Here is a 15,338-nt window from a genome sequence, read left to right as displayed (position 1 = left end):
AAAAAACTAATTACATATTATTTGTTGGTGATAAATATATGTAATGCTGATGCTGTAATAATCCCATCCTTAATATCTGAAAGTTTCTAACGAACTAATGTGTATGTATATGTCAATTATACGCGAGAATAGCGCTCTAAACAGGAAAAGAACTAAGCATGTTTACATATCTAATCGATTGTTGCACAGAAAATAGTTCCTTGAAACCGGCCGTGAACTGGGAGGCTTGTAACGTCAACAAAGCTGCAATAAAAGTGGCGTCATTAGTGTGCATATTTTTAAGTTTTAAAGAGAGCAGCTTTCAATGTCGTTTGTGGGCCCAGATAAGAGTCCAACTACGCCTCAAGAACATATTGATGGTGTGCCAGATTTTGGATGGCGTGTACCACTAGATCGTCCAAATCCACCGAAATGCAATCCCTTCACGACTCCCCGACTGAAGCACATTCCTGGTTTCGTGGGACTAAGTTTGAGGTAAATCATCAATATGAACGTTTGGCTTTTAGTAGTTATGGCTAGTTATTTGTCAGCGAATACTTGACATTCACCATGAAATTTCATAGTGGACTGTTTCGAAGACCAATGAACAGCATGGTTGATCAAGCTCATCATGACAGCTTGATGACAAAATTAATGGTGAAATCATGTCATTGAGAACAAGTTATACCAATGATGGTATCGTATTTTTAGTAAGGAGCTGGTAAGAATTAGTATCTTCTCAGGTGGGGTCGCCAAGTGGTAATCCCAGGATTCTATCCTATTTGTCTGGCTCACATTTTTATGAAGAATACATTTTATCGATTGACAACTTAAATTCTCTTGCAATCTATTGCAATAAAAAGTTGTCAATACATAAAATTTGGGAGCACCTTTAGAATACAGCACCACAACTTCTTGTGAGGATGATCTCTGCCGTGGGTCACGTGTCATTAAGACAAGCAACCAGTTTGTGAGAACCCGTCAGACGCGAACCCGCGACCTTCGGATTGTTACCTCAACAGCTAACCGACTGAGCTACGTCCACACTGTTGCACAATGTGCTAATTTATCGACTCATTCCTGTGACATCACGGAAATGAACGGAAAGAGTCGAATAGGTCACAGACAATTACGAAGGTTATGGGTAGACTTGGTGTCTCATGATTTTAATCTATGGACAATTGCCGAATGGACCCGATGCCCACTCGTCCAATTCCGTAATCTAAAAGATACCGTGTGGCGTGGAATGAGCCGATATGGCGAAAACTGAAAAGGGTTGTTGACGTCAGGCGTCAGCCGTCGATTTCACGGTGTATGCATGAATGACGCGCTTTTATAAAAATAGGGTGATTTTTGTGACAGAAAAGTGATGTAGGGAACACTGTAAGGATAATGTGGATCGCACTAAGGAACGAAGGAAAAGTGAGCGTGTCTAGTGACGGCACAAGGGTGAGTTAGCCTTCGAATCATTACTGAACAAATGTTGCGTGCGAAAGAGGCGTGAGTGCAAATTCCAGGCCAATTTCCATTAGCACAAAATTTCTACATCAAACCATTTCATAGTGTACTTTCGACGTTTTTGGTTTTTGTTTGAAAAAAGTATTAAATTGCAAAAGGAAAAACAGCATATGGTACTCACGTATTACACTAGACAGGTACCTACTATATTGGATTAGGTCCCTAAGCCCTAACCCTAACCCTAACTCCTTGAAATAATCTTAATAAATAGAATAGATTGACCGAACCGGCACGAACATTACTGATGTGTCCAGTCTAACCCATTCTTACCGCTTCGAAAAATAAATACTAATAAATAACAGTTTCTATGTATTGGTGCAAATTACTGAATGAAATATTTTTATATGTTTGTCAGTTCACATTTGTAAATCATTTAGACCTAATAGTTACGTTGAAACCGAAATATAAAATATATTTATCCATAATATAAATAATTAAATTGACCAAAATTGCTAATAATAGGATATGGCAGAATGTGTCCGGTGTAACGCATTCTTACTAAATTTCAAAAATACAAAATACACAAAATATAACACCACAGCACCCCGTAATACAAATAAATATGGGCGTATTATTAGGTTTCGAACTAAATCACATATAATTACGTAAAAAGGGTATTATGACATATTTTTAAGTTTGTGGTGCTATATTCTAAAGGTAGGCCAAAATTTGTTCTCTTCATCAAACCAGCATCTAAATGCCGCTTAAAGAAGTCACATTTTTACAACTTCAAGAAAGTAAGTTATGGGATGCCAAGTTCTTAATTTGTCTGACTCACATTTTCAAGGCTATTAGAAAGTGATTGTTGTTAAAACATTGCAGTTCCATGGCACAAAGTACAGAGCAGTGCCAAAAGTACTCGTCACTTTGATGCTGACATCATCGGTTCGCACAACACATTTATTCATGAAAATTGCTATAAAATAAAAATGGGATATCAACCTACCTTAATATTTGGTCAGATGTCCCTTCATTGACATCACAGCTTTCATCCATTGGGGAATTGACGCATGCAATCCTTCGATGACATTTTTCGGCAGATTTTGCCACACTGTGAATTACGCCAAAAAGGTCCTCTTGTGTCCTTATGTCGCCAGCTCTGCTTTTTATGGCAATTTTGAGTTTGAGCCAAATGTTTTCGATAATTCAAATCCAGAAATTGTGTTGGCCATGTGAGACAATTAATGTCATTTTGTTCTTTATAATCAGCAACAATATGAGCTCGATGAACTGGGGCATTGTCATCCTGGAACAAATATTGTTCATCTCCAAATGCCGTGCTATTACAGGCCACAAATTATCTTCCAGTTCCACTATGTCAATATACGTTTCAGCATTTATATATCCTTCCACAGGTACCAAAGTACAAACACCATGAATACACACACAGCCCCACACCATCAAAGACACCTTCCGCTCACTCATTGGACACACAATCTCGGGTCGGTTTACTTCGTCGGCTTTCCTCCATATAAAGACACGATTATTCTTGCCAATCACTATTTGACTTTCATCAGAGAAAATCACTGAACTCCAGTTGGCATCAACATTCCAGTGTCTCTGTTCCTTACACCATGCGAGGCTTTTTTTTTCGGTTCACCTCCCGAACAACCATTTTCTTCTTAATAATCTGCTGGTGATAACCTTCCGTGTGAAGAATTCTTTGCACAGACAGTCTCGACACAGGATGATTATTGTTGTTATTAAGTTCATCAGTTATTTCACCTAAACTTGACCTGCGATTGTTTTGCACGATCCAAAAAAGTGCTGCCTTGTCTCCACTTGACATGACTTTAGATCGTCCTTTCTGCGGCTCGTTCACAACGCCGCCAGTTGCTTGATATCTCCAATTGTAGTCCTTGGTGTGTCCACCAAAGAGATATTTCAGAATTGTTTTTGCCATCTTCATGAAGCCGTACGATCACTTGTTTGTTGGCATAGTCGACTTCACACGATTTGTGACCCATGTTTACAGACGACATACAGACCAGAAACGAAGAAGCAGAAGACAATAAAAAGGCAATCACGTGATAGTCACGTGCTGGAAGCGGTAACAGAATCTGTCAGCCATGAATGACAATGATATGACAATGCACAGTCATTAACGGAAGTGAGCACATTTATTTCCTTGAGACAGCATCATAGAAAGTGACCAATGCTTTTGGCACGGGTCTGTAGATGTGGGAAACAGAATTTCATGAATTTGTTAAAATAACTGGTTTTCAGTACTGATAATTTCTTGAAGAGATGCAGAAGAGAGTTATTAATGTTAGTGTGTTTTAACTTTTAAGACAGGAATCAAACCTTTTCATATGAATCTTTCAGGATCAGTCAAATTCAGCCTACCTTTAGAATTCACCAACACAAACTTTACAAATTACATCACAATACCTAATGGTGTTTTGAGAAACTTAATTTCCTAACAGTGCTCTGTGACGTCAGACTCTTGCAGACTTATAGAGTGTACCTAAGCTCCTCTCAGTGTTCTGTCATCTCTATACACATTGTCATTGACTAAGCCCAGCGCTGTTGAGAGTTTGTGTGCTAAACATAGCCGACAGAGTTGACTCATTTTTTAGCAAGCATCAGTTTATGAAAGCACTTCTATTTTTATTATGTTTCGCTTTCAATACAATTTATGAATCATAAAAGGGAGTTAATATACACATAATAAAAATATATTTTCATTCAGTAAGTTGCATCATAACACAGAAATGGAGTTTAGTGAGTATATTTATCAAAGCTGCACGCATATTGTATATTAGAACTGGTTATCACTCACAATATGCAGATGAATAATCGGAGCTCAGTAATCGATTGTAATTGTAAACCCTACCACAAAACCTGTGGGGCCAAAAGAGGGACACAAAATCATAACATTGTGCAGACAAAACAGGCACTGATTAATACTACGATCAAGACAATCAAGGACACTTCCTGTTGAGACACGCACATGAGTTTGTTGTTTACAATACACAGTTTTACAAGTCAGGAAACTGCATCAGTAGTTTATGAATATTGATTAATCTCCTGAACTCATAAATAATCACTGACACATACGGGACCTATTGACTGATCAATTAGTCAATCAATTGTTCCAGCACTTATATGTAGTTTGTATTGGGTTTTCTTTCCTGTTCTGGGGCGGTGGGGTAGCCTAGTGGTTAAAGCGTCCGCTCGTCACGCCAAAAATCTGGGTTCAATTCCCCACAGGGGTACTATGTGTGAAGCCCATTTCTGGTGTTCCCCGCGATGATATTGCTGGAATATTGCTAAAAGTGGCGTAAAACTCATTCACTCTTTCCTGTTCTCTGTGACATTTTCAGTTTTCTGAATATTTCATGTCTTTTGGTTGATGTGTTAAGGTTACAAATATTATTTAGAAATGACATCATTAAGGAAAAGAAAGTAAGCCTTGTTGGATAACAGAGTGGCCGATTTTTGTCCATGTTGACAAGAACCTCTCCCGATAGGTAGGACCCGTGAAGGTCCGGGTTAGAATATTGATCTTCAGTAACCCATGCTTGTCGTAAGAGGCGACTAACGGGATCGGGTGGTCAGGCTCGCTGACTTGGTTGACACATGTCATCGGTTTCCCATCGCTCAGATCGATGCACATGCTGTTGATTACTGGATTGTCTGGTTCAGACTCGATTCTTTACAGACCGCCGCCATATAGCTGGAATATTGCTGAGTGCGGCGTAAAACTAAACTCACTCACTCAATCCCGATAGGTAGGAAGGATCTCTTGCATGAATTGTTTGAATAGAATTTGTGGTAAAGTAGAAGATGAGGATTTGTACACATAAGGATATTTCAAACAGGTTTGATGAATATGTGGCCCTGTTGACCTGGCGTAACTCACCAAGTCAGCACGGGTACTGTGAGACATTGGTCCAAATGCGCATGCATGATTGTGGCATAATAATTGTTGTTGGACAGAGCATGCATTGCAGTAACCAAAAAAAACCACCACGAATATGCCAAGACTAACGCAAGCACAAGACAGGGTGATTGGTATGGCCAACATGGGGGACACAAAACTGCAGCCAGGCCACCATCAGCAAATTGATAAACTGCTACAGGCAAACAGGCCAGTCCTAAGACCACCCAACATCAGGGAGACCAAGAGTCCCGACTGACCACTACATCTGGCAGATACACCTTTGCCATCAGTAGACAAACAGTCCTCTGACGACTTGGTATGGTTGATATGAGCCTACCGCCCTTTCCGTGGAATGACCTTGACCCATCTACACTGTCATCACAGTGACATGACTTGGAGAGAGTGCTCTTTACAGATGAAAGTTGGTTCAGTCTGTTCAGAAACAATGGCCTATTCAAGTTTTTCAATGTAGAGGAGAGCAACTGGCGCCAAACTGCGTTGAATAAGTTCATCCGTTCAATGGAAGAGGCGTCATGGTATGGGGCAGCATTTGTTTCCAGAGAGCAACAAGACAGGTTATCATCTGAGGAAATCTGAATGTCCAGTGATACAGGGATGAAGTGTGGAGACCTTTTGTGGTGCCTTTAACTAGACAACAGCCTAGAGAATCACTTTGCAGAATTACAACACAAGGCCTGGCACTGCCAGAATTGTTCAAGAATACCAGCACAACGTTAACGTCAACGTAGTGCCTTGGCCAGCACATTCTCCAGACATGAACCCCATTGAACATCCCTGGGAGCATCTTGATCATCAGCTGAGACAGTGTGTACCACCACCAGCGAACTGGCAGGAACGTGAACTGACAGGAACGTGAACAGACTCTCAGGAGAACAGGAGTCAATTAGGAGATGAGTTTTGGCGTGTATGGATGCCCAGGATGGTCCCACTCGCTATTGATGACATGTCACTTGACTCCTGTCTCATTATGTGACTCTTGAACTCTGATTTGTGTAATTTTTTTATTTTGACCACTTGACTCTTTCTTAATAAATTGTGACAAATGCCAGACCATCACTACAATGAATTTTCAATAAAATTATTGGAAAATAATTTGTTTGTAAAATAATTATCATAAATCTCGCATACATATATTTTGGTCAAGTGAAGTCGGTGATAACTTTCTTTTGCCCGGTAGTTTACTTTGATAATAATGTCTGTTAGAGGTACAAAATATCGAACAATAAGTTGGTTCAAACAGTATCCACATTGAGTCCCGTCGGTGCAAACAAGGAGATGCTGGAATGATTGTAACTAAAGAAATGAAATCATGCAAATGGGATTTATTTGATATTCTGTTATGATAAGATATTCCATCAATATAGAGACTGCCCATTAGGACTGCAACAAATCCACTATGAATTGACTGACTGACTGAGTTTGGTTTTACGGTGCTTTTAGCAATATTCCAGCAACATCACGGCGGGGGACACCAGAAATGGGCTTCACACATTGTAGCCCTATGGGGATTTGAATCCGGGTCTTCGGGGTGACCACTAGGCTATCCCACCGCCCCACTATGAATAGAATATGATACATAATACGAATAATGGGAAACAAATAAAATAACAACTCAGCAGTGGATGTATTATATATCATCATTGTCATAACAATAACAAAATAAATTCTTTGGCATGCTGACACTGACAGTGTTAGTTTATCATGACACATTGATAGTGTTAGTTTATCATGACACATTGACAGTGGCCAGTGACCATGTTACTATCAACTTAGATATAGAAAACCATTGACTGTGATCATGCATGGCTTGGATATATTCAATGTTTCATATCTTGCCTTGATAAATACCACCCAAGTTCAAGTATAAACAATCCTTGTTAACAAAAACATCTTGAATATTCTAGTGACCACAAATAATTAATTGAATTCATTAAAGTTTACAATTCGATTTACTGAATACAGGAGTGAATTGTAACAGTCCTACTACCATGTGAAAATGGCCTCACTCAGACAATAAGGTTTGACTCAAACAATCTGTAACAGGTATAATGCATCACATACACTGCATATTTTATCATGGTTTGTTTGCAGTTTGTATGGTGGTCACCTTAGGAATAGGACATAATTGTTTTTCCCCAAACTTTCACTTTTGTTAAGATGTTTTACTGTGTTTACTTCAGTGTGATACTTTTGTGCATACAGATCTGAAGTCACCTCCCAAGGAGGCCTCAATGGGTGAAGTTTCTATATTTAGTGTACAAGTCATTGTCAAGGCTTCTAAATTCTCGGCACAGGTGACACTTGCTTCCTGATTTCTGTATTTCAAAAAGAAACATATTATAACCTGTTCGAAATGTTATGCACCCGTGAAGATGTTGGTAATAATTGGTTTTCAGTAACCCATGCTTGATGTGAAAAGCGACTAACGGAATCGGGTGGTCAGCCTTGCTGACTGGGTTGACACATGTCATAGCATCCCAATCGTGTAGATCGATGTTCATGCTGTTGATCACTGGATTGTCTGGTCCAGTCAATCATTTACAGACCGCCGCCATATAGCTGGAATATTGCGGAGTGCAGTGTTTAACTAAACTCACCCACTCGCTCCAAATGTTATGGTAATAAATAAATTCAGGGCATTGCTGTTATGGATGTTGTCCTGGCATCAACAAACAACAAATGTTTTCTGCATTGGTTTACTTCAAAGTTGCCAATTATTTAAATTCCCCAGTCACTACAGTCAATCAGTAGCTTTCCGTGCCTCAACAACAACTTGTTTATTGATGCTTGGCAAGAGTTCTGTCAGTACTCACTGGAGCAGTGGAGGAATAGAGTGGTGTTCTGTGGTTGAACCACATTGGTTCTGTCCCTTGATATAGCTGAATTCATCGATTATAGTTGGTCTCAGTATTAGACTGGGCTTGTAAATAGTTAATTTACACCATGCCTTTGGCTTTGTTTATTGCTAGTCTGCAGTGTTTTGAGATGGCTGCAGATCTTATCAATGTCAGGTTCTGAGACAGAATGGAATTCTGTTCAATTATTAATTCATTAGCTTCAGGCATGTCAGCCATCAGTGGTGATAGTACTATTCATACTAATCGGGGCGGTGGGGTAGCCTAGTGGTTAAAGTGTTGGCTCGTCACGCCGAAGACCCGGGTTCGAATCCGCACATGGGTACAATGTGTGAAGCCCATTTCTGGTGTTCCCCACCGTGATGTCACTGGAATATTGCTAAAAGCGGCATAAAACCAAACTCAGTCAGTCAGTAAGTCATGCTAATCATACTGGCATGCTAATCATACTGGCATACTGGCATATGAACAAACAGGTCTTTATTATTGCAGCAATAAGTTAATGATTATCTTTGAGGACAGATCTTATTTAATATAAGAATTCTCCATATGTTTGGTTTTCACATTACTCGATACTTTCAGGTATGGTGGTTTCAAAATTGAAATATGAAAGTAGAATCCCCCCTCAAGCCTATCTAATAGCACACCTTCCTTCACACATATCCCCTCATACATGGGAAATTCATGATATAAGTTATAACTATCACTATTTATCCCCCTCAACGCGTTTTGCGGGGGGTATTAAAATGGACTCTGTCTGTGTGTGCGTCCGTGCACGTCTTTTCCGGAGCAGAACTCTAAAACCGTTCAATGTTTCTTCACCAAACTTGGCACATAGATAGATCTGGTGGTGAACTGGTGCCTTTTGGTAGTTTTGGATTTCTGAATAAATTATTTTTTTCGTTTCCATGGCAACAAGTTTGACTTAGACTGAAATTGGTGGTAGTACTCTTTTCCGGAGCAGAACTCTAAAACCGTTCAATGTTTCTTCACCAAACTTGGCACATAGATAGATCTGGTGGTGAACTGGTGCCTTGTGGTAGTTTTGGATTTCTGAATCAAATAATTTTTTTTGTGTTTTCATGGCGACAATTTTGACTTCAAGTGAATTTGATGATAGTGCTCCTTTCTGGAGCAGAACTTTGAAACTTTCAGTACTCTCCTTCCACTTAGCTATATACACGCCAACACATTTGACATAGTCATAACCCGTAGACATATTCATTAAGAGTATTTTGCAATGTGCTTCACATTCCAGTAATATCATAATAAATACTGTAATTCATGTCTGTATCTCAAATCATAGTCAACATAGTTAAACAATTCTTACACACATGCATTTTTTATTCCACCACTTGTGAATTCCAGCTTTTGGTAAATATCTAGCATGTATAGTACATGTGGTGTCACTGGACACACAAATTGGTGGTCAGGAGAGCTGTATCGATTCACACAATTCACTCGTGTATTTGGTGAATCAAACTGTGCCCCTTCATGAGTTCAATTAACTGAATATTAAGAATTAACATTGTCAGTGTGATCAAACTATGTCACCAAAGATATTTTGTTATTGTTTCACTAAATAAAATGGTAATAGATGAATTCTTGAATCAGACAACACCTCACACCACATGTGTCCCTTTGTATTTGCAAATTTTGACTTTTACATAGGATACAGTTGTTGTGGTGGTCAAGGTAACTTGTGAAGAGGTGCAAAGTTTACTTATTCCTTGATACCTTGAACTTGTTGAAGCACACAAAGCATGATAACAGTATAATGGGTGTGAAGTCTGGCATGAAAGTCGAGGGACCTTTGTCGATAGAACGTATAAAGTTACAGGTTGAGGGGAACCTGGTAGGGCTGAGTATCACCTGGTACACTGCAACAAGACACATTAGATATGGACTGATGATGCCACCAGTATCTCTATACACCACACAAGAAATGATGAAATCTCAGAAATACAACTCTAATATATCTTGTTTCAAACATGTATTTATTATTTTCTCAAACACACCTCCCCTCAGCAACTGAGGACAGCACAGTTTCAAATAAAGTGGTGGTTGTTAAATGTACCGGTAGTAGTCACTGGGCATGTCCTCTACCACCACGGCTTGTGATTTTTAAAGGAGTCACTATGCTATGCTGTAATTGTTAATCTTCTCAATGCTACTGTCAAACCCATTAGAGATGAGAGCAGCAAAATGACATCCCCAAATAAAACTTGCAGTAATTATTTACCAAGTAGGATTTACGTGTCATTTGAATTATGTATGGAATGCATTCATTCTCAGCTTTCTAAATATGTAATCTTTAATTAGTTTATATACCTTAAAACTACAAGCCCACAAATAAGAATGAATTCACCAAATTTCTCAGCACATAGTCACATATAACAGCCATTGTTAACCTCAGGCAGATCACGTCGAGTGGTACTCAGTCTAATATTTTCTTCATTTACAATTTACAGAAACATAACATTATTATCCAAAATTATCAGGATATTTTTGGATAATAATGTTCATTTCTATCTAGTATTAATGTGCCAAATATATTTTCAGTTGTCCCTTATTTAATGACACACCAGTTGTTTGAAATCACCTACATTGTTTACAATGCCTTATGCTAAAATTAATTTAACAGCCTGAATGTTAATCATTGTTAATACAGGCTACAGCCAGGTACACATGACCACCATTATTCAGCATTGTTCATGATACATAAGACTGAGCTATAATAAATCTAACTGCGCATTTATCATGTTGAAAAATTGAAATATACAATGTATGGTATTTCAATTGTACTTCCAGTTCGGATGACAGTCAGAATATGGCATTGATGTGGGTAAAGAGAATTTTCCAGACTCCCCATTTGGTGAAATTCAATATAATAATTAGCAATATGTATCTGTCAGTACAAAACTCGACACTGGTGATAGCTATTGGCCTGTCTTTGTATGGCAACATTTATGTATTGTGATATGTTCTACAGTATATTGTTCTTTCATCTGTATGTTGCTTTGCAGCTGCATAATAATAGACCCATACACTGGACGTACCTAACACATTGTGTTGGATGTTGCTATGGTTGCAGTGTAGGCATAATGGACATATTCTACATAGAACTATAGTGAATAGTGTCACTTTTATACTCACTGGACTTCACTGCTTTCAGAGTTTCATAACTTCATTTCGACTCATCACTGATGTAAGCTTTGCCAAATGTGATACATCTGTATTTCCTAAGTTAATCGTTAGGTTGATTCAATAGTATTTCAAATCCTGAGATACTGGTGTATCAGGATAACCGCACACCTTCAACATGTGCCTTAAAGTATCAACCTTTTCCCACAACTTTAAACACATAGATGTCACATTTCTCCATTCTTCATGTTTATCGTTTCACTTTGGTCGGCTGAGACATGTTGGTCAGCATCTGGTACTGTTAATAGTTCGAGATTTATGATCTCACTGACATATCTTCAATACGGCAGAGTATATCCTTACTCCTTCAGGCCCCCGATCTCTCGAAACAAACTTAAGTGTTTACTCAAATTTCAAACTGAGCTTGACAATTTTAAACAGCTGAATATTTAACTCAACTGCATTTTTAAAATAAAAAAGCCCAAACAACTTAAGTAATCTATCTACCAAACTCAAATTGTCTACTATGTTTGGGTTTGATATCGATTTCAGTTCATTCTGGGAAATGCATTTAATAATAATAATAATTGATTTATAGAGCGCCTATTTCCAAAAGATATTGCTCAATGGCGCTATGAAGAGAAAAGATTGTAGACAATGTCTATGGAAAAGAGAGTTTGAACAGATGAGTTTTGAGGGCAGTTTTGAAAGCATCAGCAGATTCTATTTCTTTTAGGGTGAGTGGTAGAATGTTCCAGAGATAGGGGGGCTGCAGCAGAGAACGCTCTTGATCCCATGGCTGTTTTGACGTGAGGCTGTGTAAGCAGTAGGGAGTTTGATGAGCGGAGCAATCGGCTTGGAACATGGAGATGAATGAGGCTTTTAAGATATTGAGAAAACATGTTTTCATAGGATGCAGCTGTGTGTAAGAAGAAGAAGTTTGTATTGAATTCTGCTTGATACAGGAAGCCAGTGAAGAGTTTGGAGGATAGGTGTCACAGTTTGGTAGCGTGGTGCACGGGCAACAACACGGGCGGCTGAATTCTGAATCCGTTGGAGTTGTGAAAGGAGCTGTTGAGGAATGTTGTAATAGAGGGAGTTGCAGTAATCAAGTTTAGAGAGAACAAGGCTGGTCGTTAGAAGCTGGGCGGTGTTGAAGTCTAAGAGGGTTCGGATCTTGCTAATATTGAAGATATGGTAGAAACATCCTTTGCTGAGTGATTTGATTTGACTTTCTAATGACATTGTTGATTGAAAGATGACACCAAGATTTTTTTGCAGAGTCGGACTGCGTGATAACATCTTGTCCAATTTCAAGAGATAAACTGTCAGGCACTTTGGAAAGTTGCTGCCTGGATCCGATGGTTAAGAACTCAGTCTTTGTGTCATTCAATTTCAGAAAGTTCAAGGTCATCCAGTCTCTTATTTCAGCAATACATTGTTGTATCATCAGTGCACAACCTTGAGCAAGGTTAGGCTCCGCTGACAGATATAACTGATTGTCATCAGCATAAAGATGAAATTTCAGTGAGTGCTTTCGGACAATGTCACCAATGGGAAGAATGTACAGACTAAACAGTAAAGGTCCGCGTTTTCTCAAATTTGAGTAAAAACTCTTAACTTAAGTCAAAACTCAGACTTAAGTTTGTTTCGTGAAATTGGAGTGAGGTGAATGAAGGAGCAAGGATATTCTCCAAAATGTGATGTTCTTCATAATAAAGAAGTTGACATCCATAAAACTATCTTCCTTATGTGTACCACTTCCAAATGCCATTCAAAGACCAGAGTACAACTTTTGTCAAATATAACTCACAAGTCAATTGCATTCCCTTCCTACACTGCTGTACAAAGTCTGCAACGTACACAAGACAGTATGGACATATACATTTCCAGTCTTTGTCAGGAGGAATCATAAACCTCACTTACACTTACAGCCTCGGCAACTAACTGGTTTTTAACAAAACAATAAATCAAATCACAGTTGCCAGGCTATATTTTTGGTACAGGTAAATTTCAGATAAGCAAATTATTTGTTACTATGGTTATCAATAATCATGGTTATAGAATACCACCCACCAAGCTGAGACGTGTATTTGTTGTGTACAAGAATAATATACAGATAATATACAGAAATACTCATTTTGAGATGAGCATGCTTTATCTTGAGGTAAAATGGTGGTACCTTAACCATTGAGAAGTTATCGAGTGCATTGTTTTTCATGTTCTGTGATGATACCACACCTGTCTTCAGTCAGAAAATGTTATGTTTTTTTCTTTTCCTTCCCCAGGTATATGACATACTGGATCAGCAAGAAGAGACAGGGACGTAAGATATTCATTGATCACCTCAACCCCATCGGTCACAAGACCATCTATGGTGAGTTTTTATTTGTAACTGGAAATAACCAGCACAGGTATGACAAAGGGATGGGGTAAGGTATATTGGTGATACTTGTTTTCACTATGTCCAACACAAAAACATTTACTGATATCTACAAAGACCAGCCTTAACAACAGGTGCACAAATATGGGCGTGACAAATTAATTTGTGTTTCAAAATAACATTTACACTTTTCCGAATGAGATATCTAGGGAAGGCGCAGGGCCCAGTCGATTTTGGTGACCTTCACATAATTTTCAAGGTCATGGCAACACTTTGAAGATTTCAGCATATTAACCTGCATGTTATGCTTGTCAGCGAGATACCTCAAGAACCATTCACTCGATTTTCTTCATATTTGACATCAATCTTTATCTAGGGAAGGCACAGGGCTCAGTCGATTTTGGTGACCTTCAAATAATTTTCAAGGTCATGGCAACACTTTGAAGATTTCAGCATATTAACCTGCATGTTATGCTTGTCAGCAAGATACCTCAAGAACCATTCACTCGATTTTCTTCATATTTGACATCAAGCTTTATCTATGGAAGGCACAGGGCCCAGTCGATTTTGGTGACCTTCACTAATTTTCAAGGTCATGGTGACACTTTGAAGATTTCAGCATATTAACCTGCATGTTATGCTTCTCAGCGAGATACCTCAAGAACCATTCTCTGGATTTTCTTCATATTTGACACCAAGCTTCATCCAGGGAAAGTGCAAGGCCCAGTCAAATTTGGTGACCTTCACATAATTTTCAAGGTCACAAAGACACTTTGAAGATTTCAGCATGTTAAATTGCATGTTAACATAGTTAGCAAGATATCGCAAAAAACATTCTCTGGATTTTTTTCATATATGACATCAAGCTTCATCTAATGAAGGGGTAGGGCCCAGTCAATTTTGGTGACCTTCACATAATTTTCAAGGTCACTGCAACACTTTGAAGATTTCAGCATGTTAACCTGAATTCACTGGACTTTCAAGACTTCCCTTGAATGTTTTTCAATAAGTAATTTCTTTAGTACCACTTTTGCATATTCCATACACTATGACATTCATATCAAGGTCCAAGTCAGTCTTGAAAATATTTGTGTGTTTGAACAACTAAAGAGCAAGATATCAAAAGAGGTTGACTGGTCATGTTTTTGTTGACATTTAACTTCATCTTAAACTTTCATTACTTTTTAAGTTTGATTTGATAATTTGCGGCAGGGGATTATGTCACCTTAGTGACAATGCTTGTTGACATTTTGCATACTTTTTGAAACCTGAAGTTCACACACCTGATATTGAAAATCGAAGAATGGTTGATTATTCTCTAGCCTCTTAATGTTGTGGAAAACATGTTACCAGTTATTTCTACCTACACTGTGCTTACATCGTCATGCCACGGCTTACAGAAAATCAGTGTCTAGACGTCGTGGGTATGCTGGAGACTGGAATGTCCCAAAATGAAGTGACTAGACATCTTGGTGTCCATCGAAACCCGATTTCTTCTCTATGGAGACATTTTCAACAACATGTCGGACCACCTGTACACGAGTGACATCAC

The 15,338-nt window shown here is 38.6% G+C and overlaps 1 protein-coding gene across 1 annotated transcript in view; it reads left to right on the top strand.

The window, feature by feature from the left end:
- Positions 1-197: 197 nt before the first annotated feature.
- The window catches only part of LOC124271541 (non-lysosomal glucosylceramidase-like), a 33,011-nt gene continuing 17,870 nt past the window's right edge, over positions 198-15,338 (top strand). The window contains exons 1-2 of the mRNA XM_046706682.1: positions 198-474; positions 13,692-13,780. Of these exons, the coding sequence (XP_046562638.1) occupies positions 305-474; positions 13,692-13,780 (259 nt within the window). The 5' untranslated portion in view covers positions 198-304. The remainder of the gene's footprint in view (positions 475-13,691; positions 13,781-15,338) is intronic.

Source organism: Haliotis rubra, unplaced genomic scaffold, assembly GCF_003918875.1.
Source record: "Haliotis rubra isolate DU_JTF1 unplaced genomic scaffold, ASM391887v1 Scf161, whole genome shotgun sequence".
NCBI classification, from domain to species: domain Eukaryota; kingdom Metazoa; phylum Mollusca; class Gastropoda; order Lepetellida; family Haliotidae; genus Haliotis; species Haliotis rubra.
This window is presented reverse-complemented; position numbering and strand designations above follow the sequence as displayed.